The 27,878-nt window shown below is 39.7% G+C and overlaps 1 protein-coding gene across 14 annotated transcripts in view; it reads left to right on the top strand.

Annotated features, from left to right (window-relative positions):
* NCOA7 (nuclear receptor coactivator 7) overlaps positions 1–23,538 on the top strand; it is a 151,814-nt gene extending 128,276 nt beyond the window's left edge. For 9 of the 14 annotated variants that reach the window (XM_047759289.1, XM_047759223.1, XM_047759297.1 and 6 more), the window contains 6 exons: positions 8,215–8,362; positions 14,705–14,830; positions 16,072–16,224; positions 21,223–21,318; positions 21,731–21,804; positions 22,127–23,538. In XM_047759289.1, coding sequence (XP_047615245.1) covers positions 8,215–8,362; positions 14,705–14,830; positions 16,072–16,224; positions 21,223–21,318; positions 21,731–21,804; positions 22,127–22,262 — 733 coding nt within the window. In that variant the 3' untranslated portion in view covers positions 22,263–23,538. The other 5 variants (XM_047759337.1, XM_047759325.1, XM_047759315.1 and 2 more) reach the window with 5 other exon arrangements.
* Positions 23,539–27,878: the final 4,340 nt, after the last annotated feature.

Raw genomic sequence — 27,878 nt, 5'->3', positions numbered from 1 at the left:
ACCCAAATGTTAGCAATATAATCTGAAGGGAAGATGACGTATAGGAGGGAAGCTTTAGGGAGAAACAAAATCTGGAGACTTATTTTTTTAAGGATGGAGAAGTGCAAGTAAAGTTGGGGGTTAAGATGAAGGAGATAGGAGTTCCCATCATGGCTCAACAGAAACAAATCTGACTAGTATCAGGTTCGATCCCTGGCCTTGATCAGTGGATTAAGGATCCAGCGTTGCCACGAGCTGTGGTGTAGGTCACAGACATGGCTCAGATCTGGCGCGACTGTGGTGTAGGCCAGCAGCTACAGCTCCAATTCAGCCCCAACCCCAGGAACCTCTTTATGCCGTGGGTGCGGCCCTAAAAAAAGGGAAAAAAGAGAGACAGTAGGGGTCTGGAATAGCTGCTGTGTGGAGTGGTCAAGGAAGAGAGCTAGAGGAGAGTAGGCAGCCCCACCAGGGAGGGTTTTTCCTGGCCAACGTTAGGTGCCTTTGACTTGCAGTGGTTCCATCAAGCACAAATAAGCGAACCCAGGGACATCCCTCACCCCATGAGAGGAGTTAGAATGATGCTTGTTTCTGTTTCTGTGAGTAGGTATGGGAAGGGCAGGTCCAATAGGAGATCAAAGCTGTGTACCTCTAGGGGGAGCCAGTGCGTGTAAAGTGGAAAGACTGGCCTGGAAGTGTGTGAATCCAGGAGGGGCTAATGCTGGGGAAAGGAGGCATGAGGGTCAAGGTGAGAGCAGAACTGATATAAACTTGAGGAAGGAGTGGGTGAAGCGGAAGCAGAGGAACAAGGAGGGGAATTTTCAGAAATTGAGGCCTGTTTCCAAGAGGGCAGGGTTCAGTTCTGGGAACTAACCTCCAGGAATACCCAGTTAAATGAGCCAAAAGAACCATTCCAAGAATTAGGTTAAATAAACTTAGGGCTCCTCTAATCTAGGAGGAAAAAGATGAAGTTACATCCTCTTCTCTTTGGTCTTTGAAGGCCTAAGAATTAAGCAATCAAATTAGTTCCAAATGAACTTTAATTTTCTCTTGTGGAAACAAGCCATTTTATTTATTTTTATTTTTTAAAAAAATTTTATTATACTTGATTTATAATGTTCCGTCAATTTCTACTGTACAGCAAAGTGACCCAGTTATTTATATATGTGTGTGTGTACATATATATATTATATATATATTCTTTCACATTATCCTCCATCATGTTCCGTCACAAGTGATCAGATGTAGTTCCCTGTGCTATACAGCAGAATCTCATTGCTTATCCATTCCAAATGCAAGTTTGCATCTACTAACCCCAAACTCTCAGTCCCTCCCACTCCCTCCCCCTCCCTCTTGGCAAACACAAGTCTGTTCTATGTCCATGAGTTTGTTTCTTTTCTGTATTAGATTCCAGATATAAGTGATATCATATGCTATTTGTCTTTCTCCTTCTGACTTACTTCACTTACTATGAGAGTCTCTGGTTTCCATGCAAATGCTACAAATGGCATTATTTTTGAAATAGACCATTTTAATTGTTCACTCCTCTGCTTTTCCCCCAGAGGATAGTGTGAAGCTTTCTCTACATAAGAGAATGGGGAGTGTTTATGTGGGAGGCTGTTGTTAAGGGAAGTAGGGGTGTGCCAATGCCCTGGATGTCGGAGAGAAGAAGCAGGAGCACTTCCTTCAGGTTTCCCCATCGCGGAACCTCCTTTGGAGGTTTCACATCTCACCTCATCTGACCTGAGGCTTCTCGAGGCTGGGGTGACTTTCTTGGCTGCAGAAATAGAGCCCACTGCCTGGGAGATGGGTTGATGCAACTTGCCTGTTGCAGCCATTCCCAGGAGCATGGCTGAGGCGGGGTGGCCCCCATGATGGTCCCCAGGCATGGAGCACAGTGCTGACAGTTCTGGGCGTGGAACTGAGCGTGAAAGATGGAGCAGGAGGGCTGGGAAGTGGGCAGCATGTGCCCTAAGGGCCACCCAGGGCATCTCACACTTACTTAAACTTAATAAAACTCAAAGCCAAGGAAGTAGTTGACCTATACTGTGAGACCTCTGACTGTGGGCAGGTATAAAAATGTCCCACCCTGCTTGGGGTCCAGCATTCATAAAAGAGGCAGTGAGCTTAGACTGGCTGGGCATTTCCATGGTATTCAATCTTCTGAGCCTCAGTTTCCCTATCTTTAAACTGGGTATAATAATGCTTGCCTTTTTGAGCTGTTGTGCACTGTGAGGTCCTTAAGGCAGGGAATCACATTTTTTTAGGTATCTGATATATTTCATCATCATTGCTTAAACCATAAGGTTGTTTCTGTTTAACATTAAAATTTTTATGACTCTGACCCTCCTTTCTGTGGTATCTTGAGAATGCCTTTTTGCTCCTTTCTAGATATTTACTTTTGTTATAAGTTCGACAAACTCGATAAGTGCTTACCCAGTTTAAAGGGCTGGCCCTGGCTGTTCTTGACCCACCACTGACTGCTGTGGAATAGACCACTCACTCTGGCGACCAACCAATCCAGAGGCTTGATTAACCACTCACTGGAAACCTGGCAGTCCCAAGAGAAGAGACTTGGAATAAACCTCCTTGCTTGGTCATCCCAGATTCTTGTCCCAGGTGGACGTGCTTCTTTTATAGAGAATGGCACATGCAGCCAAGAATGCTCTGGCCAAAACAGACCTTGTTCCCAGCCCCTCACTTGCTACAGCTTCTAAGGACTCACATAATATGTGTGACATATGTAGCCATTTCCCTCCATAGTATGTCCCCTGTGACAAGTGCTTAGTCGAAGTTTTTCCAGCAGCAGCACATCATGTCCAGCTTAACTTGCTCCCAACATAACCATGGCATTCATATGAATCCCAGGTCATCAGTCCAGGCCAGACCACTTTCCCCACCCCCTTGAAGAGTTTCTCTTCAAGAAGGATGGGGCAGAAGAAAGGGTGTTATCCTTTCCTAAGGAAATGTCCTCTATTAGGACCACCTTAATTCATCAGAGATGCTCTAATCATCTTGAACTTTGAAAGATAAGGTATTAGGCACAAGATTCCTTTTTCTCAGGAAATCATTTGGCCCTTACACAGATCTTCCCTCTCTTCCATCTTCTATCCCATCTACCCCGCTCATTGTAGAAATGAGTTGTCTTCATCAAGCGGGGGATGCTCAATTATATTCTCCTCCAGAATAGTAAGTCCTACTCTCCTTGCATCTGCATAATAAAAAGGATTGCACAAATAGTTTCCCCAGGCAACTTCACATCTTTGTCACCAGAAAGGGAAGTGACTGGCAATTGCTAAGATAGAATCGAACCATAAAATCTTTATTGATCTGCAGTTTTCACAATTTATGTTTTCTTACAATGTCTAAGAAGAAATGAAATCTTAACTTCAAATCTGTGCCTCATCCCTCATTCCCTTGCAGTCTGACACAGGGCTATATGTCAGCATGAGTTTTTAGCATTTCTTGGAATGCTTCTTCAATGTTTATGCTTGTACAGTGGCTTCTCCTATGAGAGTGAAATGTTAGAGGACAAATGAGCAGCCCTTCATGGAAAGTAAGTTTAAAAAGTGATTTAAAAATGTGTTACAACCAGGAAGTTAACTGGGAAACAATTCAGGAATCCATGTGGGATAAGCGGAGGACTTTGCAGTGTAGTTCAAAGAACGCTGATTGCCACCTCAGGAGATCTAGTCCTGGCTGTGATTCTGATAATAGACTTCAGAGGCCCTGTTCTCTTATATCCAAGAATAGATAAAGAATGGATTAAATGACAGCCTATATCCCCACCAGCCCTAATATTCCAAAAGGTAGCTCCTCAAGGGCAGGATCACTAGCACTCAGTGGGTGCCCAGAGAGTATTGTTGAAGGAAGCAATGCCCTCCAGCCAGGGACCACCAGAAACACATCTGAAGTGGAGTGAGTTGGGTTGACTTGAGCAATGAGGAGAACACAGCCTGGGACCGAGGGCCATCTCAAGAAGGGGTTGCCAGAAAAGAGTCGCAGGGTTTAGGTTTACATTAGGTGATTTAAGGGAGAACTTAAAGAAGTGAGACTTTGCTATAGATTGGAAGCCGTCAGGAAGCAGAGGTCATTCTATGACTGAGTATCTTATAAAATCCTACGTGGGAGGTGGGAAGACCAGAGAGGCTAATGCCGTAATTGGTAAAGAAGTACAGCCATTTACATTGGCCAGATTCGAGGGATGTTTGGTCATTTTTGTGGCTGGACAATGTTTGTGTTCATATAGGAGACCTCAGAGTGGTCTCTTTTCTTTCATGATTCATCATGGTCATAAAGTGGCTTTGCCTGATGTTTATGTTCTGTGAAGTTACATTCAACAGGAGACTACCAGGGCCTCGCTGTGAGCCCCAGGCCAGCTCCGTGCAACACTGGGGCCTGACCAGTAGGACCAGGCTAGCTCCCAGGTATCAGAGACCGCTTTTCTCTTTATCACAAATAAGCTAGCCAACAAAATATTTAGGAAGCCATTTTATTTGATGCGGATAAGCACATAATAAATGTGTCTGTCCTTTTCCAAAAGTTAGAGTGAAGTACATTTGGTTCTCAACTTTTTTCCAAAATTCAGTTAAGATGGACTAAATTTTAAGTGTTAGAAAACTAAGAGTTAGGATTGTATACTTATCAAACCTTTCTAGAGTTGTGATTTATTTTATTCTAAGTTCACTTTTAGTAGGAAATGTCCTACTACATGATTCAGATAGTTCAAAGATTTAAGAGTGTATATATGGCCGGTAGGAGGGCAAAAAATGACATCATCCTTAAAAGGGTAACATAGTATATATCAAAAGTATAAGTGAAATGCTTCTTGGATGACACAGTCCCACTTCTGGAAATGGATCCCACAGCTCTGTGTGTCTATGGGCAAAATGACTTGCATACGGAGTTACTCATCATAGCATTGTTTATAACAGTGCCGTCCTGGAAACAAAGCAAGTGTCCATCTAGAGAGGACGGTTATAGAAATAACGGGAAATCCACTTGGTACAGTGCTGTGTAGCTATGAAAGAAAGAATGAGGAAGCCATCTCTATACTGATATCCTGGCTCTCTATATTTTTAGGTAAAAAAAGCTAGAGAGAATAGTATTCTCTTGTAGAAATGAAAGACAAAATCTATGTTCATGGAGTTCCTGTCGTGGCTCAGCAGTTAACAAACCCGACTAGCATCCATGAAGACACAGGTTCGATCCCTGGCCTCACTCAGTGGGTTAAGGATCTGGTATTGCCATGAGCTGTGGTGTAGGTCACAGACGTGGCTCAGATCCTGTGTTGCTGTGGCTGTGCCGTAGGCCCGCAGCTGCAGCTCAGATTAGACCCCTAGCCTGGGAACCTCCATATGCTGCAGGTGTGGCCCTAAGAGACAAACAGCCAAAAAAAAAAAAGTATGTATGTTCATATTTATTTTGATCTATAAAAGTAACACCATAAAAACAAGAAAATTTTAGTCACCTTTAGGGGAAAAGGGTAGATCTGGAATGTGATGGACATGACTGGTTGTGAGTGAGATAGAAACTTCTCATTATTTGCTTTTTTAAATATAATTTTAATGCTCAAAGTCCAAAAATTTAAATAAGATACACACACACACATATATAATGTAACTCACACTTCATTCCATTCTCCAAAGATAACCATTTTGATTAGTTTCTTATGTAGCTTTTCAGCATAGTCTGTTGTATTAGTTAAGGATCTCTAGAGAAACAGAACCCAGGGTGTGTGTGTGTATGTTTGTGTGTGGAGAAAGATTTATTTTAAGGTGTTCACTTACATGGTTATGGGGGGCTGACAGGTTCAAAATTCGTGAGGTAGGCTGGATATTGATATGGGAGGAGTCAATATGGTAGTTTCCAGTTTAAAGGCCATGGAGACAGAATTCCTTCATGCTCGGGAGACCCTAGTCATCTTCTCTTAAGGCCTTTGACTGATTGAATGAGGCCCACTCATATTATGGAATGTAATCTGCTTTACTGAAAGGCTGCTTACTTGTTAATCACATCTTAAGAAACACACCAAAAAACCCTGCACAGCAACATCTAGACCAGTGTTTGACTAAAACTGTCCATGGCCTAACCGAGTTGACATGTAAAATTAATCATCACTTCCATGTACAATTATAACATATATCTATATCTCTTTTTTAAAAAAATAGAAATGGTAGCATATCATACACATGGATACACACCTTGTCTTGGGTGGCAACTTTCCTTGTTTTGAAGGAGTGGGAGATGTCTCGAAGGAACTCTACCTTTAAAATATATGAAAATTGGTAATTCTGTATTATGGAAGAAAAGGTATAATTAATATAAAAAGGTAAAAAAAAGCTTAGAAAGACATTTGATAGTGGTGAATGTTTACATTAAAGCTTCCACATATTAAGAAGAAAAACATTGACTCCATAATCACAAAGAGCCAACTTATGAAAGAAAAGCTGCAGCCAGGAAGAAAACATTTGAAAAATGTTCAACCCACTACCACTCGAAGAAATTCAGAGTGAGTCAGATAAAACTTAAAATATGATAAGCAAGATTGTTATAAGAATTGGATGCAAACTTCAGTGTTCATGTCAGAGTAAACTAGTCAGCCTTTCAAGAGCAGCTTGGCAGGGTGAGTCACAAGCTATAACATCATGCCTTTTGGCCTGATAATCCCTTTTCTGGGAACTCATCTTAAGGAAATAATTCAGAAGATGGCAAAAGGCATAGATCATGAGGATATTCATTGTAATGTTGTTTGTACATTCAAAGAAATGGAAACAAACTGATCTCCCTCAGGACATAGGAATTTGGGTAATTGTAATTTATTGCTTTAATGAAACGTAGCCATTAAAAGTCAGTATAAAGACTAGTGACATAGTAAATATGCATTATTTAATGTTACATAAAACCAAAAATTATGTCTTAGCCCTGATAACAATGAAAAAAAGTTGTGTGCATGTGGACAAGAACAGAGAAGAACAAGGAGCCTAAAAACAGTTTGTTTGATCCATTGGAATATTAGAAATACGGTGACATATCTTTTTCTTTTTCATCCTGTTAATATTTGTCTTAGTTTGTTCAGGCTACAATGACAGTATGCCATAGACTGGGTGGCTCATAAAAAAAAAAGAGATTTATTCTTTACAGTTCTAGAGGTCGGGAAGTCCAAGGTCAAGGTATTAAGGTGCTGGCAGATTTGATGTCTGGTGAGGGCTCTGCCTCATAACCTGAGCACCTCCCTAAGGTCCTACCTCCAAATACCAACACATTGGGGGTTAGATTTCAACATATGCAATGTCAGGGGGGCACAGAATTTCTATAGAGCAATAGTGTTACAATGTTTTTACAGTTAGAACTTTTAAAAACATGGCAATAACTTAGCATTGTCCTAAACAGTAGCCTCAAATTGAAATGACCACTTTTTAATTAGGAAAGACTTTAAAGAATCATTTGATCCTATTTGTCTTCCACTCCCCCACTGTGATGGTTGCAGGTGTGGAATCTAAGGCCAGAGGTCTTGTAACTCTTCCTACATGGGGGCGGGGGGAGGGAGGTACTTTAGGTGCTAGGAATGAGAGCCCCCACTGTGTGCTCAGGAAGTAGCCACTTCTCTATTGATTAAGCCTGGAGAGAAAGATGCTTTAGAACCCTCAGATGTTAAATATGTATAAAAGAACAGAGATTGGAAGAAAACTACATTCCTATATCAATAAAATTAAGTCTCTTTCTAATGTTAAAATAATAGCTATTATCCCTCATTCTTTCTAGTTATTAAAGATATTATTAAAATTATGATATAATAATGCTTCAATCTATGTAAAGACTCATTGGAATATTGCTTATCTTTGTTCCCATCTAAAGCTTCAGGTTGAATTTTTTCTCCATGAATACAGGTGTCCAATAAATGAAAACTCGATGAGGAAAAAGAATTTGGTATAAATATTTCAGCATTGTTTTTTGTTTGTTTGTTTGTTTTTTAAAGCTCTACGTCCCATGTCTTGATCTTTTCCCTCAGATTGAAAGACTTTTTTCTCAGGGTCTATGGGCTTCTGCCTTCATTGATTGACTTCCTTTCCAAGTTTTGAATGCACTCATGGAGATTATCTTCAACATGGGAGATTTCCCAATTAGCACAGTGGGTTGCCAAGCAGGAAAAAGATAGTTGTACATGTTCAGGTTCCTACTAGTGCCTGCCAGGAAAGTAGATTTCATGTTAACTCCTGTGATGAACATGTTTTTCAGGGTGGATCACTTGTACACGTTCTTTGTTCAGTGGTCTCCTGATGTCTATGGGAAAGATGCCAAAGAGCAAGGCTTTGTGGTGGTAGAAAAAGAAGAACTGAATATGATTGACAACTTCTTCAGTGAGCCAACCACTAAAAGTTGGGAGGTAAGACTCAAGAGAGGGCCAGACTGTCGTGGTCCTTAAAGTACAGTGCACAAACAAATGTTATTGTGTCCAAATTTCAAGAACTTCTTGGCTGGCAAGAAGTTAGATTTCCTGTACACCTTTGAAATTACCTGGGAAGAATAAAAACCTTATTCCTCTGTTTGAAGCTAGTTGCATGTGTCACAAAGATTCCATCACCACCCCTACCACCTAGTAATTTCACTTCCCTTTTTGGAAACTGTGCTGAGTCCCCATTACGTACAGTATGAAAGTCAAGCTTCTTAATTTGGCCTGAAAAACTGCTCATAATTTTTTTGAGCCTTTACCAAGCCCTTCTTATGTTAGGGGCACAATGGATGAAATAAGTCAACTGTAGCATCAAGAAGTATAGATAAGACAGTACGACATAATAAGATAATTGTCATTGTAGGCGAAGTGCTCTGTGCTATGAGAGCATGCACCCAGGCAGCTGAATGGTGCTGAGGGATCAGGAGAAGCCACCCAGGAGTACTCTGAGCTCAGATCAGAAAAAGTGGAAGGACAAGCAGTTGGGGTCAAGGTGGGACATGTTCTGGCCAGAGAGAAAAGTCTGTGCACAGGAATGCCCCAGGGAAGAAACCAAGAGTGCAGGATATTTAATAAATGAATGGAAGTTCAGTGTAGCTGGATCACAGAGTGCAAAGCCGAGGAAGTGGCAAGAAAGAAAGCTGGAGATAATGAAATGGCAGATCATAAAGGACCTATGAACCGTTTGTAGGAGTTTAGTTATTTTCCTAAGGGCAGCAGGAAGGCATTGAGCTATTTTGAGCCTGGAAAAGTAAACACAGATACTCATTTTGGAGAGGTCACTCTTGCTGGCAAATGTTCAGTAGATTGGAACTGGATAGCTCCTGAGGCTTGAAGACCTATTAGGAGGTTCTCGCAGTGATCAATGTTGAGCGATAAAACTGCCCAGTCTGGTTTTAGACTCCTTACGTGGGCAGTCAGATCTTCCAAGGCTGGAACTCTGTCAGGTTGGGATGATTGAGGGGATGAGCCCTGCCCTTTGAGTCTAATTCCTTCTGGAATGCCAGGTCCTTTCATATGTGTGCTTTCCTCGCTTGTCCCTTCATTATTCACTCCTTCCCAGCCCAAACGTATGCATGCACCCACAGCTTTCTGTGGCAGACTCCTGTCATCCTTAAGTTGTAGCTCATCTGTCACTTCTGTGATGCTTTCAGTCGAGGTTACTCCTCCTATCTTCCCACGGCCCATTGCCCACAGCTCTGCAGTCTGATGCCCACCAGTTTACATGTTTATATGTTTTTTCTTCTCATAGTTCCTAAGCTTCTGGTTTGAAACCATTGATTAAAAATATTTAGGAGTTCCTGTTGTGGCTCAGTGGAAATGAATTCAACTAGTATCCATGAGGACACAGGTTCGATCCCTTGGCCTTGATCAGTGGGTTAAGGTGTGGTGTAGGCCAGCAGCTACAGCTCCGATTCGACCCCTAGCCTGGGAACTTCCATATGTTTTGAGTGAAGCATAAAAAAAACTAAAACAAACCAAAATTTAAAACCATTAGGCTCCCCCTCCCTCGGCTTTTCATATCAGGTACCCCCCCCCTTTTTTCTTTTCTGTGTTTCCTTCTGTCTCTGGCCAGTCTGAGAATACTTTATTTGTTCCTTTTCTCATGGTGTTCTCTAGGACTTTATCTTTGGCCGTCTTTTCTTCTTATTTATTACATCTTCCTTGAATGAGCTCATTAACCTTTGAGGTTTATGCTGCTGACTCACACATCTGCTTCCAGCACACATCTCCTTCTTCCATGCTGCTCCTCCAGAGCACGTAGATTCCCCACAGTTATTGCTGGGTCTCACCAGGCAGAGGGTTGTGACACTGGTATTCTGGCCAAGACACCAGGGAACACAAAGTCCTGTCCTCCTCATCTAACCATCCCTGCCCAAGAGCTCCCTCCTCCCCCCATGAGATATGTGCACAGAGGAAGCAAAGTTAGGAAAGGTATATTTTCTTATGGAGGCTGTGGTCTTTTGCCCCAATATGGAGTTCCAGAGAGAAGGTTTAAAATTGCACTGGGGATTCAATCCTTTCCTGACTAGGCCTGAATAGCTTGAGCTGAAGCAGCCTTCTTTAAGGCCTATTCTGTATCTTTCCACTAATTCCAACCTCGAATCTCAGCTCTTGACAATTCCAGTCGGACTAGAGGCCATGCCTACCAGCATCAGAGGAAAAGGAGCTAAAGAGGCATGCAGAGAGAGAAAGGTCTCCTTCCAGATTTAGAGCAGAGTGGGCTTGAGTGAGCCACGCAGACTGCTGCTGAGGAGAATGAAAGAGAGGGCAAATTCCTTCAGAAGGTGTCTCTAGATGTGTGGTAGAAGAGAACAAGAAAAAGCGATGGAGAAGGAGGAAGAAATAGGTTGGCCTGTTCTAAGCTCCTAGTGCTCTTGGTAACACTTGGGACAATGGAAAGAAAACTGGAAACATGACTGGACTGTTATCCCTATTTTTTGCCACATGGAGGAGAGAGTACAAAAGTACAGTGAGAAGCATGCCAGCCAAGCTCCTTCCCATGCAGGAGCAAACTCTGCTCTCTAGCATTACCTTAAGGTCAAGCCACTATAATAGCCTTGCTCCTACTCTGTGGGTGGGAGGAGGAACCTTCAGTCTCCAAACACATGTCCAGTCCTCAGCATGTCCAAAATATCTCATCATCTTTCCCCAAACTTGTTTCTCCTCATGTATTCCCATCTTAATTAGTGGCACCCCAAGCCAGAAAGCTAGATATCATCCCAGATTCTTCTCTTTCATCATCATATCTAGTCATTCATCTCTAGTTAGAATTTGTTGTTTCTGATCTTATGTGGGGTGGGGACCACTGCCCTAGTCAGCTGTCTGCAACCTTCGCTTAGATGCTCAAGGACACCTCCCACCACCCAACTACCAGTCCATCCTCCATGCCTGAGCTCTTAAAATATAAGCTGTATTTCCTAATATTGTAAAAGTAACACCTGCTTATTATAGGAAATTTGGAAACTACAGAAAAGTACAATGCAGAATATTTAAAAATAATATCTAACCGCACTTTAACACCTTTGTACATTTTCTTTGACTCCTTTTTTCTATTTTAGGATGTTTTCTAGGGGGTATGGGTTGAGAGAGTGAGTCTTGCTTTTTATTTTTGCAAAATGGGATCACATTCTATGTATAGGTTGCTATCTAGTTTTTCTCATCTGATGTCTTGTGAGAAATGGATCACATTAAAGATTTCAAAGCCTCACTTTAATGGTTATGTAATATTTTAAATCTCAATTTAACAATTCCCCACTTTTAAGAATCGTTGTGTTTGTTCAAGTTTTTCACAAGGATGAAATGACCTGACTATTCCCCTGATTTCCTAGAAGTGAAATTACTTAGTATAAGGGTATTAATTTTTTAAGGCTCCTCTAATTTTTTATATAATGACAACTTGCCAGAAATGTGGGGAACACCCTTCTTCTCACTGTGCTTCTGCCAACAGAAAGTATTATTACTGTTATTCCTTTCTTAAAACTTTTGCTAATTTGAAGAGCTGACCAATGGTATACTATAATTTTGTGTCCTCATATCTGGCCAAGTATCCGCTGTCATATAGAAAGCACTCAATAAATGTTAGCTGTCATTAAGTGTCAGGTACTGAAGAGACTGCTGTCTCATTAGTACAAAATCCAAGTGATTCAGTCCCAGATTGTGCCCAGATTCCTGCATTAAGTTCTGGCTGACCTGAGATTGGTTACCACGTATCTGCCAGAGCCTCCTTAGAACTGACCCCCAGGGAGACCTACCTAGTAGCACTTGATCCCTTTGGGGTACCAGAGACTGAGAGGCCGTTTCGGATCTGGAAAACTCATAGAAGGATCCCTGAAAATTGCTCCAATGGTGATGTATATTTCTTTCTGATCTCCTGACATCAGATCTGGGCAGTAGAATATGCATCATGCTTAGCAGTCATCAAGATTAATATTTGAAAAGGTAAAAAGGTAAATACTACTTTGCCAACTGTTTTGAAAAACTGAGTCTAAAGTAACATTTTTCTCAGCCTCATATAAACCAGATGTTCTTCCATTCTTTAAAGCTTCTCACACCCAGCAAACATGACATGGGGAGTTCCCATTGTGGCTCAGTGGAAATGAATCTGACTAGTATCCATGAGAACACAGGTTCGATCTCTGGCCTCACTCAGTGGGTTAAGGATCCAGTGTTGCCATGAGCTGTTGTGCAGGTTGCAGATGCGGCTTGGATCCTGCGTTGCAATGGTGCAGGCCAACAGCTATAGCTCCAATTTGACCCCTAGCCTGGGAACCTCCACCTCCATATGCCGCATGTGTGACATTAAAAAAGACAAAAAAAAAAAAAAACCCAAACAAAATATATGACATGGTATTGAAGTGAAACACCATTGTTCTAAGTGTAATGAACCTACCTCTGGTAAAAGCTTCTTTTCATCCTTCCTCTGAGATTTAAACTGATGTTAGGGAACATACATATAGTTTTAAAATGGAGGTTTGCTTCTAGAGAAGATGCAGGGGGAAAAAAAAAAAAAAACTCTGAAAAGGCAGGGCTAGAAAAGCTAGCTCAGCCAGCTGCAGGACAATTGAGAAGAAAAGTGTAAGACGAAGAAGGGAAAAAAAAACACGAGGTTTTGTTGTACTATTAGGAAACCACCCTTTCAAAGGTGAAAGTGTCGTTTTACAGCCTTGTAGCTCTGCTTAACAGGAAGTGTGTGTTTGCTCTAAATCCTAATTTGGGTGTGTTCCTGTAGAAATACTGAACCCTCTCCTAAGGGAAAAAGAAACTCAACCATGCAGGAAACTAGATACTGCATAAACAGTTGTAGCTCAGCGTGGCTGTAACAGTACTGTGAAGGCAGATAGAGAAAAAACCTGTTCCTCTTTAGACAGCAAGCAGGCAGTTCCCACGCCGTCACCATGAGAGTCCGAAGACTGCCCCTGGACATTCAGATTCTCTATTGTGCCAGACCAGATCAAGAGCCTTTTGTGAAGGTATGTTGGAGTCCGAGAGTGAACCAGGTGCCTAGGAATCCTCCGAGCTCTGCCACTCAGTAGGTTTTGAAATGCTTTCTAAAGAGAAAGGACTGTGCTGAAATTGCAGCCAGAGCAGGTATTTTACTCACTTCCGAGATAGATGTGGTGGTTTGCCACTTCTCTTTGGAGTCAAAAACCCATACTTGATTTTTTTTCATTCTGCAGCTTCATTTTTATATCTGTGTTAAATGCAGAGTTCCCCCAAAACATGTGCTTTATTTAACACATTTAAAATGCTGGATTTGTGATTTTTTTTTTGTTTTAACAGGGTTTTTTTTTTTTTTTTTAAGTAAATGCTCCTTGAGAAGATGGTAAAATTCAATGACTAATTTCCTTACCTGTAAAGATCAAATGACAGCTTTTTGGAAACTGAGTAGTAATTATCTTACAACCTTCACAAGATGTTATGTAAATGTTTTTGTCTATGGTGCAAAAGTCGCATTAATATTGGTACTCAGGAATTTTGGTGAATTAGTCACCTTCTATCTATATCCTTCAATTTTAGTGATTTCTCCAGACTTTTAGAGAGGGAGAAAAAAGATTTTTAACATGAAATTGACTTTGGTAGTTTATAAGTGTATCTACAATGAAATAATAAGTGCTGTATACAACATCATGTTTCTGTTCTCAGCTGTGAAGGAAAGATGACTTTTAATGGTTTCTGAATTGTTAGTAAAGAATTGTAACTCAATTGTAATTCAAACTAAAGCTTGCTCTCTCTGTATTGTTGCTCTCTGTAGATGTTGCCATTTGCTATTTCTGTCAGGGTTGGTTGCTATGTGCACAACCTTGAGAGAAAACATTAGGAGTCTTGATTAAAAAACTATCTTATCTTCCCAATTTCCCAATTTATAGAAGACTTACTCATAGTACGATCTCTGATTAGTCCCTAAGCAATTCAAATTTAGATGCAGGCTAATGCAGAATAATTTAGGGCATTTCAAGGATATAAATTGTGGAGTTTGCTTGTGGAGTTATGCTTAATTTGTACCTGATGACATGATAGCAGAGCAATAGTAAAACTGGAAAACTTGTGACTTAATTTGTACATATTACATTAAGTGCTGTATCTGTACTATGTTAAATTCTCTATTTGCTCTGAAATTGAAATTTTAATTAGCAGTTTCCCACAAAGTCCTGGTTTAATTTATGTCCTGCTAAAACCCTATCTGTTATAGACAGTTGTGTACCTGAGGTCCTTTTTAGCAGGTGAAGGAAAAGCAACAATATCATTTTCCTTGGTCTGTCTTCTCCATTTCAGATCATCACTGTTGAGGAGGCAAAGCGCAGGAAGAGCACATGCAGCTACTATGAAGATGAGGACGAAGCAGCCCTGCCAATCCTGCAGCCCCACAGCGCGCTTCTGGAGAACATGCACATCGAGCAGGTGGGTTCTCCCTGGGGACTCGGGGTGAAGGCTGAGCCAGGTTTTAGAGGAAGAACACCAGCAGCCTAACCATGGCCAGTGTCCGCTTCTTTGCTTCTGAAAGGCAGCATCCCTGCCACCTTCTTGGGACTGTGAGGACTTGGCCAGACAGCTACATCCATTCCCCAAACCTAAACAAAAAGCCACTTCTTCAAAACAATTTTTAAAGTATCCTACTATAGTCCTAATGTATTTTAAAAGGATCCAAATTTATCCTAATGATTACTGCAGAGGTCTGATGGTTTTAATTTATTGGGCTCAGTAAAAGTCATATAGGAAGGACACTACTTGCTTTATGAAACCACCTACCACTAAAAGTGATTTTCCTTTTTCTGTAATTTTGTTTACTTTATATTTTCTGAAAATCTGTTATTTTAGCTTTTATGAAATACTATAATGTGCTTGTATTTGAACTTTAGTAAGGGACCTCTTGTATTTCCCCCATCAGTCAGACTAGAAACCTGAATTTCAGAGACCTTAAAGAATCATCATTCAAATCCCTTAACTTACAAATGCATCTGTAAAGTCCCAGGAAAGCTGAGTGACTTGACCAAGCAGTTACAGAGAGGGAGTTTTTGCTGATACTAGAACTCTGTCAGACTGAAGACTTCAACCCTTTACATAGCCTCCTATGTATTTTTTGAAGAGATATGCATTATTGATGTTTATGGAAGCCAAGTTTAAGTTAAATATTAATGTAAGTGAAAGATGCAAGTGCAATGAGGACTACAACTGACTACTAGTACAAAACACCCATATTTTCTTGTTCTCAGTTCTGTGGGAAGCTGCTGTTGTCAGTAGCAACCCTGAGCCTATGAAGGTTTAGAAGTAACAACTGGAGAAATATGAACTGCTTGGTGAAAGTCAGGTTGAAGTCTAAAAGAGAGAGCATGTGTCTAATTCATAGCTCTTTATCAAGGCAGGTGTTATATCTTCAAGTGCATAGGGGCATAGTGACCCTGCAGGATCATTCATGAAAGGAAATTCATGCTCTGGGGAGCATCCCTGCCAAAATAAACAGTGTCAAGCCATGGTTTTCCCTTATTGGTTTAGAGTGGCAAGTATCTGCTAGAGTAAAGGGGAGCAATCTGGAAATAAGTGTGAATTTTGAGTTTGAGCCACAGGTATCTGTTCTGTGCTACTAGTTCATGAGTTATTTGTAGGCAAACTGTATATTTACATCTCCATCTTTGGATTCACAGCTGGCTCGACGCCTTCCAGCAAGGGTACAGGGGTATCCATGGAGACTCGCATATAGCACATTAGAACATGGAACCAGCTTGAAAACTCTCTACCGGAAATCTGCATCATTAGACAGTCCTGTCCTATTGGTCATCAAAGATATGGACAATCAGGTGAGGCTTATTCCTCTTATAGAGGAACTTTTTTTTAATGAAGTTTTTCAAACCTACGCAACACTAGAAAAACTAGTACAATAGACCCCCATCACCTACATTCCATAGTTAGCAGGTTTTGCCACTTTTTTTTTTTTTTTTTGCTTTTTAGGGCTGCACTCGTGGTATATGGAAGTTCCCAGGCTAGGGGTCGAATTGGAGCTGTAGCTGCTGGCCTTCACCACAGCCACAGCAACGTGGGATCTGAACTGTGACTGCAACCTACACCACAGCCCATGGCAACACCAGATCCTTAACCCATTGAGTGAGGCCAGGGACTGAACCCGCATCCTCATGGATCCTAGTTGGGATCATTAATCGCTGAGCCATGAAGGGAACTCCCCACTTCATTCTTTGTTGGCTTTTCTTTGGTATTTTGAAGTAAACTCCAATTAATTATGTCATTCGACCCCTACATATTTCAAAATGCATCTCTAAAAAAGGAAATGGAATATATCTCCAAATATATTTACATTCTAAAGAATCTTTTTCCTGTGCTCTCCTGTGCTCACCATAGAGTAGGAAGCAATAATGATATTCTGCAACCTAAAACTGGAGAAGCTGGAAGAAAAATCAGGTCTAGATTTGGAGGTAGTTGCAGAAAGAAGTTCTAGTAACATACCATAACTTTTTCCTGGTAGCTGAAGTAATGCCGACCAGCCTTGCCTGTATAGTTGCTGAGATGGAGAGCCAGTCAAGGCCATGGTGTGTTGTACCCGAAGGGCCTAGTTGTTATGAAACAGGAGAAAATGATCTGGACCATTGCTTATTGCACTCTTCCCTGTGTTGCAGTTGGTCTTGGAGGCCCTCCCTCTACTCTGCATTAATAATTCTTCCCTCAATCAGCTTGGTGTATGAGTGGAATCTGACCAAGTTTCTTTCATATATCATCCAGGCTGACTTCTGCTTCACAAAAGGAAGGCATCTTTCAAGTCTGCTCTTTATACATTTCAATTTGGTCTGTATAACAGCAAGAAGAAATTTCTTTACACTTTTAAGGTGTAGAGATCATTATTTTCTCTTTCTGACATTTGAAGCAGGGTTTACTTAAAACCATTCATTTATTCATTCATTTGGGAAATGTATAATGAGTGCCTGTTAAGTGTGGGGCACTATTAAGTACTGGTGAGCCTGCTGTGAAGCCATATCATTGGGATCATTTTAGGAGAAATAGATTTTTGCTGTCATAATTTGTCTTGGGGAAAAGTAGCAAAGAGATGGGTACTAAAGGCACTGACTTTATCAGCCATGCTCTTTTCTGTTACTTTATTGCAGTATAATTATAGATTAAGAGGTTAGCTGTTATCATTGTTACTACTATTATTTATTGCTTGAGAATACTTCAATCATAATCCAAGCTGAATAGTAGGGAGAGTCAAGTTAAAAATTTCAATAACAATAACAAAGGTTTAACATGGAATTACTTGGGGACTTAGTGAAATATTTGCAAAGTTAGGTACAGTGTTTTAGATGAGATAGGGCTAGATGGTTTTTTACCTCATACACACCTGCACCGTAAGTATAGATTAGTTCTCCTACTAATTTACCAAAAGATAACAGACTTGTTGGGGAATGTGTTGGCCATATAGAGCAGGTTTTGATGACACAGTTTCACCCAGCTTACTATCAGATTTGTAAAGGAGGTCTACACCTGTCCAGAAGGTTAATCATCTGCCCAGAGGTATAATCTTACTGAATCTGGTACCCTGGAGGCACTTGTGTTATTTGAAAGCTCTTACTTTGCCCACCCCATCTACCCCCAAGGCAAGTATGTGGCTTTGCTGTGTTTATGAACCAAAAGAACAACACCTATAAATGTATCTGGAAATGAATTATATAAAATTCTAATGTAAAAGCATTACATATGCAGAATGGCAGGCATAAGAGGCTCTACAAAATCAATTCCCAGTGAAACAACCATTACTGGTAGAGAGTATAAAAACAATAGTCACTTAAATTATGTCTCTAGAAATTGTCTTAAGGGCATACAGCAAATGAAGAACCATTTATTTAAGAAAATCTAATCAGTCTCAGTCATCACAGTGAGATTCTGTGGCACTTGAGGCACAGTCTGCTCCCTCCCCAACCACCATTCAGACGGAAGCTTCACTTGGGCACATGAGGACGAAGTGAGGCTCCCTCAGCCCACAGCTCCCAGGCAACAGCTATGATATGCTTCTGCTAAGGGCAGGTCCCCAGCACTTCTTATGCCATGCCCAAGAGCTGTATCTCTGCAGCTAGATTTCAGGCAAGCGGTATAGAGGTAAGGGACTCTCTTTCTCTAACCAGCCCCTACTCAGAGGACAAAGCTCTACCTTAGGCATGGCCAGCTGAGAATACAAGGTCTCCTGCCTTTGCCCAGCATCCTGCTCATAAAAGGGATTTGACCTCGTGCAGTCCCTAGCTCCAAAGAGGAAAGAGGCAGACTGTAAGGGAACTGACATTATTTACAAGAACATGGAGAAGTCCAAAGTGCTCTGTAGAATATAAGGAAAATTTTGGTGGGAAACAATTAAGAGGATGCTGGTGGCTCCATGAAGGCAGCAAACTAAGCTTCAGACCATCTGGTTTACCAAAAGAACCAGAGAAAGAGCTAAGGAGAGACTTCCCAGAGTCAGGATAAACTTCATAGACTGGCCAAAGAAACTACCCCTGCAAAGGGGCTCAAATTTAATTGAATCAGTAATCCCCAAGGCGTTGTGGAAAGTAATAGAGCAATGATCAGGTAATAGAGTCTTATTTATACTAATAAATTTATTCCAGTGAGGTGTAGAAATGTTACTCCTATATCGCTCTACTACATTTTTCTACATTTCGTGGTAATTTTTTTTACACATTTTGCATTGATATATATTACAGACCAAACAATAAATTTTTATCTAGTTTTTAAAATAGTTTTTATCTACTAAATAATCTGAGAGAAAAAGGAAAACAAATATGCATTTTAGGTTTTGTAACATTAAATTTCCTTTTACCACTTCTGGCTGACTTTATTCATTCCCCCCAGATTCCTCTGTTCAATTATTATCAAATATATTAAGTTTCTAGATGGTATAGATCAAACAATACCATTATATGCATATTATACAATTTCTTTCTAATTAATAATAGACATTTTCTTACAAAACCACAATGCTATATACAGTATTAAAAATAAACAGGAATTTCTTAGTATCATCCAATCTCCAGTCCTTAAACAGATGTCCATGATTGCTAAGAAAATTTTAGCTTAAAAAAAAAAGGAGTAGGCGTTCCCGTTGTGGCACAGTGGTTAAGAAATCCGACTAGGAACCATGAGGTTGCAGATTCAATCCTTGGCCTTGCTCAGTGGGCTAAGGATCTGGCATTGCCGTGAGCTGTGGTGTAGGTCGCAGACGTGGCTCGGATCCCGAGTTGCTATGGCTGTGGCGTAGGCCAGTGGCTACAGCTCCGATCTGACCCCTAGCCTGGGAACATCCATATACCACGGGAGCAGCTCAAGAAAAAGGTAAAAAGACCCCCCCCCCTCCAAAAAAAAAAAAAAGTTTCCATCATGGCACAGTGGAAACAATCTGACTAGGAACCACGAGGTTGCGGGTTTGATCCCTGGCATAGGCCTCCAGCTGTAGCTCTGATTTGACCCTTAGTCTGGGAATCTCCACATGCATGGGTACAGCCCTAAAAAGTAAAAAAAAAAAATTAGCCAAGAAAGAGTATAATTAGAATCCTGTATAGAGTGAGAGAGCAGCAATGGCTTTTTCTACTCATTGATCAGAAAGGTACTAACTTTCTTCCATGTATGGCTATTGCCCTTGTCATATTTTAGCACATGCTTTTTAAAAAATACTTAGTTGTATTTTCTTTTATTGAAATATCAGCAGAAGGGCAGTGGATATTTATGGATGGATGTTTGTTTTCTTTTGTTCTTAGCAGCTCTAGGGAGAGATTTTGGTATGAAGAACACAGTATTAGAGTTTCTAGACTTCTCCTCTACCTAATTTTTAGTATTTCAAGAACTAGGAACTGAGTGTGATTGATGAAGAGATTCCACAGTGATAATCCAACTTGTTATTTTGAAAAGTTCTAACACATTTTTTCGGATAGACTCCATTTAAATTATTGTTTCTCAAGGGGGATTGGAGCATAAGGTATGTCAGAATCACCTAAGGACATTTCATAGGCATATATATATGTGTGTGTGTGTTATATATATATATATATATGATACATAAACATATACATACTCTCTCACTCTTGCAGTCCTCACTCCTGCAAGTACTGGTCAGGATCTGAGCAGGAGAATGGGAAGTGCAAGTAGTGAGCATGTGTATTCTGAAAACACTGCTCCTTCCAAGCGCCATCAAGAAAACATTGAAAAATCATTGATTCAGATACATCTAAATCACATTTTTAAAACCTACAGTATTATGGAATCATTACTTTTTTCTTAGAAGCCATTTTGAACTAAGATATATTAGATCAGTCATGGTAAGGATACCATTTTAATAAGCATATTGAAAACTCATTTTTGCAAATCACAAGAGAGAAAAATTTATTTTCTCTGGGGAAATGTCTGGCCATAATTACACTTATAAAACACATCAGAGACATGCCTTTTTCCTTTTAACTACTCATTTCTGTGTGCAAGATGCATCTTGTTTATTGTTCCCAATATGTCATCTGTATTCACTAAAGGGAATCTTGCCTCTATAGAGGACTTCAGACATCTTTTAAAATTGGAGCAATTGTTGGCCTTTGACAGATAAATTCTCTAAGCCACTTGGGTTCTAATGAGAACTGGGGACGTTTTGTTTGTTGGTGGTCTTTTTTTTTTAAAAATATAGGAACTCTGATATAGTAATAATCTTTGCTAGAAGAGATGTGAGACCTCAGAACAGGATTTTGCTAAAATATTTCCCAAGCATTTCTTTGGGAGGTTTATATTTGAAAATTGATAATGTTTCTGTTTTCTTCTGACAGATTTTTGGAGCATACGCAACTCATCCCTTCAAGTTCAGTGATCACTATTATGGCACAGGCGAAACTTTTCTCTACACATTCAGTCCTAATTTCAAGGTACCTAGATGGAAGAAATACCCAACGTCCTGGTGTCATGGTGTCAGAAGTGTGTCTAGGGTTGGAGGTGGGGAGCTGTTGTTGGAGCAGCAGCTGTCCCATCCTATAACTGTATCTGGTCTCACTCTAGCCCGGCCAGTGCTTCATAACTGCACCACAGAAGCTGCTTAGATGCCTTCCCTGGGCCTTGAAAACTGCCCTTTTGCATGATCTGAGATCCAGGGAGGGGTTGCAGGTCGGAGCCAACATGTGCCCGAGGGATCTTTTGTATCTCCTAACCCCTTGGGAGATTACATCCTGGCATTCCTCAGCCAATGGGTAGTGCCCTTTCCCACATAGGTAACTGATACTCCCTCTTTGCTAATTCTCCAGATTGAAATGTCTGTTCTCTGTCTTATATTTCTACCCTAAGGTCTTTAAGTGGAGTGGAGAAAACTCATACTTTATCAATGGAGACTTAAGTTCTTTGGAACTTGGTGGTGGAGGGTAAGGTTTTTGTTGTTGTTATTACCACCTGACTTGGCCCAGGTGATTGACTGATTTTAGCTAGTCCATGTGCTTAGACTATGTTAGGACAATGTGGTCTAACACATGACACTAGAATTGAAGACAAAATTATTTGTCTAAATGCAGGATTACTGCCACCTGTTTTTAGGAAAGACGGGTCATTTAAATGAAATAAAGGAAATGTTCCCTTGGTTTTGTCTGTCTATAGCTTAAAAGAAAGAAGATGGGGCAAAGGAGGAGAGAAAGTGTACACATAAGATTAAAATGATTTCACCATTTTGCTTATTTTAAATTTTTTCAGGGGACGATTTGGTTTATGGCTAGATGCTGATTTATACCATGGACGAAGCAACTCCTGCAGCACTTTTAATAATGATATTCTATCCAAAAAGGAAGACTTCATAGTTCAAGACCTGGAGGTATGGACATTCGAGTGAAATTGAGACTGCCTTAAAATAGAACATTAAAAAGACTGGGTTTGATCAGCCCTCCTAAGGCTGGCTGGGAGATGAAGCCCCAGCCTGACTGCCTCATCCCATCATAGTGCTTTCTTTCTGCCGTCATCTCAGAGCGTGATCACACTGCAGAGAGATTCTGAAAGGTACATGTGGAAGGCAGACGATGAAGAGAAAGAAATCTGAAGTCCAGATTGTCAAAAGACTTTATACTCGCACTTCCTTCAAATCCATACAGTGAGGAATCCAAATATTTATAGAGGTATGAGTTGAATGCAATTTTTATTTTTGGTAACTGTGAAAAAGAAGATACTGTGGAAATATATACATGCCTTGTACAGTTATCAACATAATTTTCATTACCAAAATGTACAGCATACTATTGTTTGCCATGGAAAAGTTAGTCTCATTTAGAAAAATTGAAAGTGCACAGCACTTAAAGGGAATATATGATTTTTTAAAACTTTTATTTATTATTTTTAGTATACTGTCTGAAATGTGTTGGCAGTTTATTTCTTTTAATGTGTCAACTCTTAAAGAAATGTATACATTTTGTGCTATGTTTGGCAACAAACCCATTTGATTTATATAGTTTTATATTAATTTTTTTTGCCCTGATTGTTTAGGGTGATATGTGTATGTATGTGCTGCTTGATGTCCGTATATACACACACACATATATATACAAACACACATAATTCTAAATTTTTTAAAACTCATCACCAATGTCTATTGATTTGAATATTGTAGGCTAGCTTTCCATTTAGTCATTAAAAAGGTACATTTTAGTTATTTACTCTGAACATTATTGTGTAAAGAAGCCATTTCTCATAGTCATAAGTTAATAATACAGGAATGTATACCTTTATGACCCTAGACTTAGAACAAACCCTGCTTTTGAAAAAAAAATGTTTTGCTTCTCATAAAATCATGTGTGTTCCTAACAAAAAAACTGTACTTTCATTGGATTTTTTTGCATAATTTTCCCCAAGTTTGTATATTAACAAGTAGGCCATTGTTTTAAATAATACTAAGTATTTTAATTTCTGTATACTTTATATCAAATGAAAAATGTCAAATTAGCCCTATTACCTTGGTTTCTAGGCTATTTTATTTGAGAAAAAGCAATGCAAAGAAGTGCATTCATACCAAATTTGGAATAAAAAGGAAAAAAAAACCTGTTTTTTAATACAACTCACTTTCACATCATAAAACACTCTTATTAAAGTTAATAATAAAGCCTTGTTAAAATTTTAAACAATATTGTCACTTTATGAAAGCCAAAGACTGCTAATGGAAAAAATTTTCAAGTAATAGCCAAAGCTGAGAAAGTGATCTGTCATAAATTACATCCCCAGGGAGTTCCCGTCATGGCTCAGCAGAAACGAATCCAACTAGTATCTGTAAGGATGTGGGTTTGATCTCTGACCTCACTTAGTGAGTCAGGGATCCAGCATTGCCATGAGCCAGGGTGTAGACTGCAGACATGGCTCAGATCCCAAGTTGCTGTGCCTGTGGCGTAGACTGGCAGCTGTAGCTCCAATTCGACCCCTAGCCTGGAAACGTCCATATGCCTCAGGTGCAGCCCTAAAAAGCAAAAAAAAGTTACAACCCTAGTGATCTTTGAAAGGAAAAATTAATGAAAATAGTATATTATATACCTGCATTAAAAAAAAAAAAAAGTCCTTAGAATGTTGGCCTTAAGTTGGCAGGATATCCCCTTTTGCTTATTCTCTTAGAGTGTTTATAAAACAGAACAAATTGCCAAGTGGCCTCCTGTCAGATCAACAATTATTTTACTCTACTTACAATCCATGCAAGTTTAAATGCTGTAAAATTTTAAATCTGTAGTCTGGGTGTACTTTCACCCAAGTTCTCATATTTAGAACTCTTGATTAACAACTTATTAGCAGTTTAACCTTAATCTGCTTGTTAAATAATGTGCTGGTGTGAGATATCAGGAATGTCTCATGATCACATTTACCATTTATGCCATTTGCAACCATATACTATTAACAAAATGGTCATTTTGCATATAGTTCACTCTTACTTAGTTTAGTCCATGATATTATACTTGTGAGAGCATATCCAGATGCTGCATTCTCTATTTAAAACAGTATTGTCCAATCAGAAATGTGTGGCCCTTCATTTACGGCTATTGAATATATGTAATGCAGTGCTAGCCCAATATTTTCAATAAAGGAATTTATGCATTAAGTGTGGTTTTCTTTCCCGAGGATTCATTCTACTGCATGCTAGAGTGTTTACTTGATTGAAAGGATGATGAAATATCCAAGACTAATAAAGTCCAGTGCTCAAGTTTTTATCGCTGCCTTGGAAATTCCCTCTTTGTTCCCTGTAGTCATCCACCATTCTCTCATCAGTTCATGAAAACTGCTTCTGTTATAGTTATGAGACAAGTCTTGGCTCTGCCTGCTAGTTTCTCTATTCTTAATCCTAGCTGTTCACTGAATAGTGACTTCCTCTTTTTAACATTTCTCCCTTGACCTACCTCCTAACTTCCGTGAGAGACACCTTACCCTCTAATTTTCTTGGGCATTGCGTCTCCTAGCCCCTAAAGATAAAGATCTCAAGCAGTGTTCATTCCTTCTCAATTCTTAACTTAATGAGTTTGCATCAAAAGACACGGATGAGTGGGGGGGAACCAAATGCCTCACCAGACTGTTGAAAATGATTTAGATACATTCCCATGCTACAAGCCACTAGGGACACCCTGAACTAGTGTGAGAAATATTTTTAGCTTTTGTTTGATTTCCCTTTCCTTAATTCCTTTTAAAGTTTTAGATGTATATGAAACAGGACTAATAAAGGAAGTACTTCCTTCTGAGGAAGGTGTTAAGAATCTCTTAAACCAGAAAGAGATACTGAAATTCATCTTCTTCTTAGGTTGCCTATACCATTTTTACCAATATAAGCAGATAAAGGTACAGAGGTCAGAAACCAAAGGAAGTTTCAGAAACTAAACATCAGGCATACTCGCCCTTTGTGCAAGTATCAAAAGTACCTTTGACCACTTCCTTCTGCCCAATCAGGTCACACCTTTGTTCTCATTCAGGGGAAGTCCAAACCTCAGCACATCGTATCCTCTGTTCCTACCTTCTTGTTTATTCTATGCTTAATTACCCCTCCAAACTTCAGAACATTTGGAAATAACCTCTTCCAAAATCAATTTACTTTGCACTGGCCTGTAATCATACCATTAATACATGTCTACATCTTCAGGAAAGGTCTTGGGACAAAACCTGAAGGTCCAGCTAAAGTACCATCCTCCAGTGAAGGTGCATGGCACCTTGGAGATATTTCAGAAATGCTTGTCAAGTCTGACTGAATGAAGTGCATAACTAAAGGAATGTATCCCAGAGAAGTTAATGAATTCACCCAATGGTGCAGAGTTAAGCAGTAGAACTTGGAACTAAACACAGGTTTTGGATTCCTAGCTCTCTTCCCCTCCTCGCTGTACAGTACTCACTCACAAGTTTGTAAGCATTATTCTAAAGATTGTGATGCAGGAAGAAATGATCTTTCCAATAGCTGCTCAAATTCTTTCCTTTGGGTCTTAGGGCTGTTAAGAAAAAGACGGAGGAAATTTCTGGGGAGTTAAGGTGGTGGCGGTGTGTGTGAATACTTTCTGGGAAAAGAATTCCTTCATTTTCAGATCTCTTGGTTACTGGCATTCTGAAAAATGTCAACTGAAGAGGAAGTTCCAGGGCCTCAGGGCTTCAGGGCATTGAGAATGAGTCACAATGTTTCCAAAAGTGCAATCTAGAAAACAGTTCAGAAGACCGTTTAAGGGAAGATCAAACTATCTAGTGAGTTTATACTTTGGTGATAGGGATGATAGAAGAATGCCAAGGCTTATGGTAAACTGGACTCTCCACTAATTGTGTCGATTTTGCAAGGAAGATTTATCAGGAATTTTATGTGGAGCATTTTTATAAGACAAATAATCTAGGCAAGTGTGTGGTACTTGTGTAAAGATGCAATAAATGCTAGCTACATCCTGGAATCTTCACTTACCAGCAAGTTATTTAAACTCTCTGTGCCTCCGCTTCTTCATCTGTCAAATGAGAGCAAGAGCACCTTCCTTAAAGAGATGTCAGGAGAATTAAATGGATTAATATATGTAAAATACTGTTGTACTACACAAACTTATTTGTTAGAGATATGTTGTTTTCCCTTCAACATTGTTTCTAAGATTCTTTGTTATTTCGTTTGTGTGTATTTTATATTATTCCGTGTGAATGTACCACATATCACTATTTATGCCACTCTCCTGTCGGTGGAGAAAGTTGCTTGCAGGTTTATCTTGCTCTGACATTGTCCTGAGGCCCATGTGAAAGAACTTCACTGAGATGGAATGGATGGTCCATGGAGTATGTGAGTACTTGATGTTACAAGATAACCCCTCAATGTTTCACAAAGTGATTATACCATTTACATGCCTATTAAAATATTCTGTCCAATATCTCATATTATTAGATTTCTTAGTTTTGGCCAATTTCTAGGGTATGTAATGTTATTTCACTGTCGTTCTAATTTGCATTTCCCTGATTACTATGAGGATGTGTACCTTTTTTTTTTTAATTTTGTTTGGCTTTATTCAATATTCAAAGGGACATATTTTCCCACAAGTTATTTATTTAGGCATAAATATACAAAGATAAACAAGCATGATTTCTAAGTAAAATAGCTTTAAGTACGAGATTTGCCGATATTGTGTAATCTCTTAATGAAAGAGAAGCAGCCAGCCTATCTTTTTGGAAAGGCCAAGCAATCACATAGTGACAATCGCTTACTTAAGAGCAGTAGAAATAGTTAACATTATTAATTCCATTTGCCTTCCATGAAAAGAAAAAATTGCTACATGGTTGTGTGATGGAGAGGATTCTTCTAGAATTGTCCTTTAACATTATGATATTTGAGCTCCACATATATTTCCACTCTTCTAGGCAACACCAAAGAGATGGCAGGCAGATTTCTTAACCAAGTTATGGCCAAAATTAAATGTACTAATTTAACCACAAAATCTCAATGACCCTATTTCCAATTTTAAATTATATAATCAACTTCAATCTAACCCCTCAAATTATAAACCTCAGAGTCAATCTTCTCTTTCTTCTTTACCCTACAGAAGCAATCAGTCGCCAAATCCTATTGTCATGCATTATTTATTGAACCTTGAATACACAGAAGTTACAAAGACACCCTACCTTTTCTTTTCCCGTTGCCACTGCCTTAGTTAGCTCTCCTGTGAACTCTTGCTATAGTCACCCCACTGGCATTCTGGCATTCGGTTTCTCTGCTTTTCAATTTATCTTTCATCTCTTTCTGTTCTACATCTGTAGGTTTAGCTCTTCCTGTTGCCGTCTTTGAATATTTTACTGGATATTTCAGTCTTCTAGCCCTTTGTACATTTTTGTTTTTCTTCTCCCAACCCCTGCTCATACTTCATGCTTTAAAATAGATGTGGCTTTATTTCTTATGAATTGTCCTTCACTACCTACTCTTTCTAAAAAACCAAAAATAAAATAAATCTGAAAATCTACAGCAGCTGGATTAGGAGATCTCCCTAATGTG

This window comes from Phacochoerus africanus, chromosome 2, assembly GCF_016906955.1.
Source record: "Phacochoerus africanus isolate WHEZ1 chromosome 2, ROS_Pafr_v1, whole genome shotgun sequence".
NCBI lineage: Eukaryota > Metazoa > Chordata > Mammalia > Artiodactyla > Suidae > Phacochoerus > Phacochoerus africanus.
This window is presented reverse-complemented; position numbering and strand designations above follow the sequence as displayed.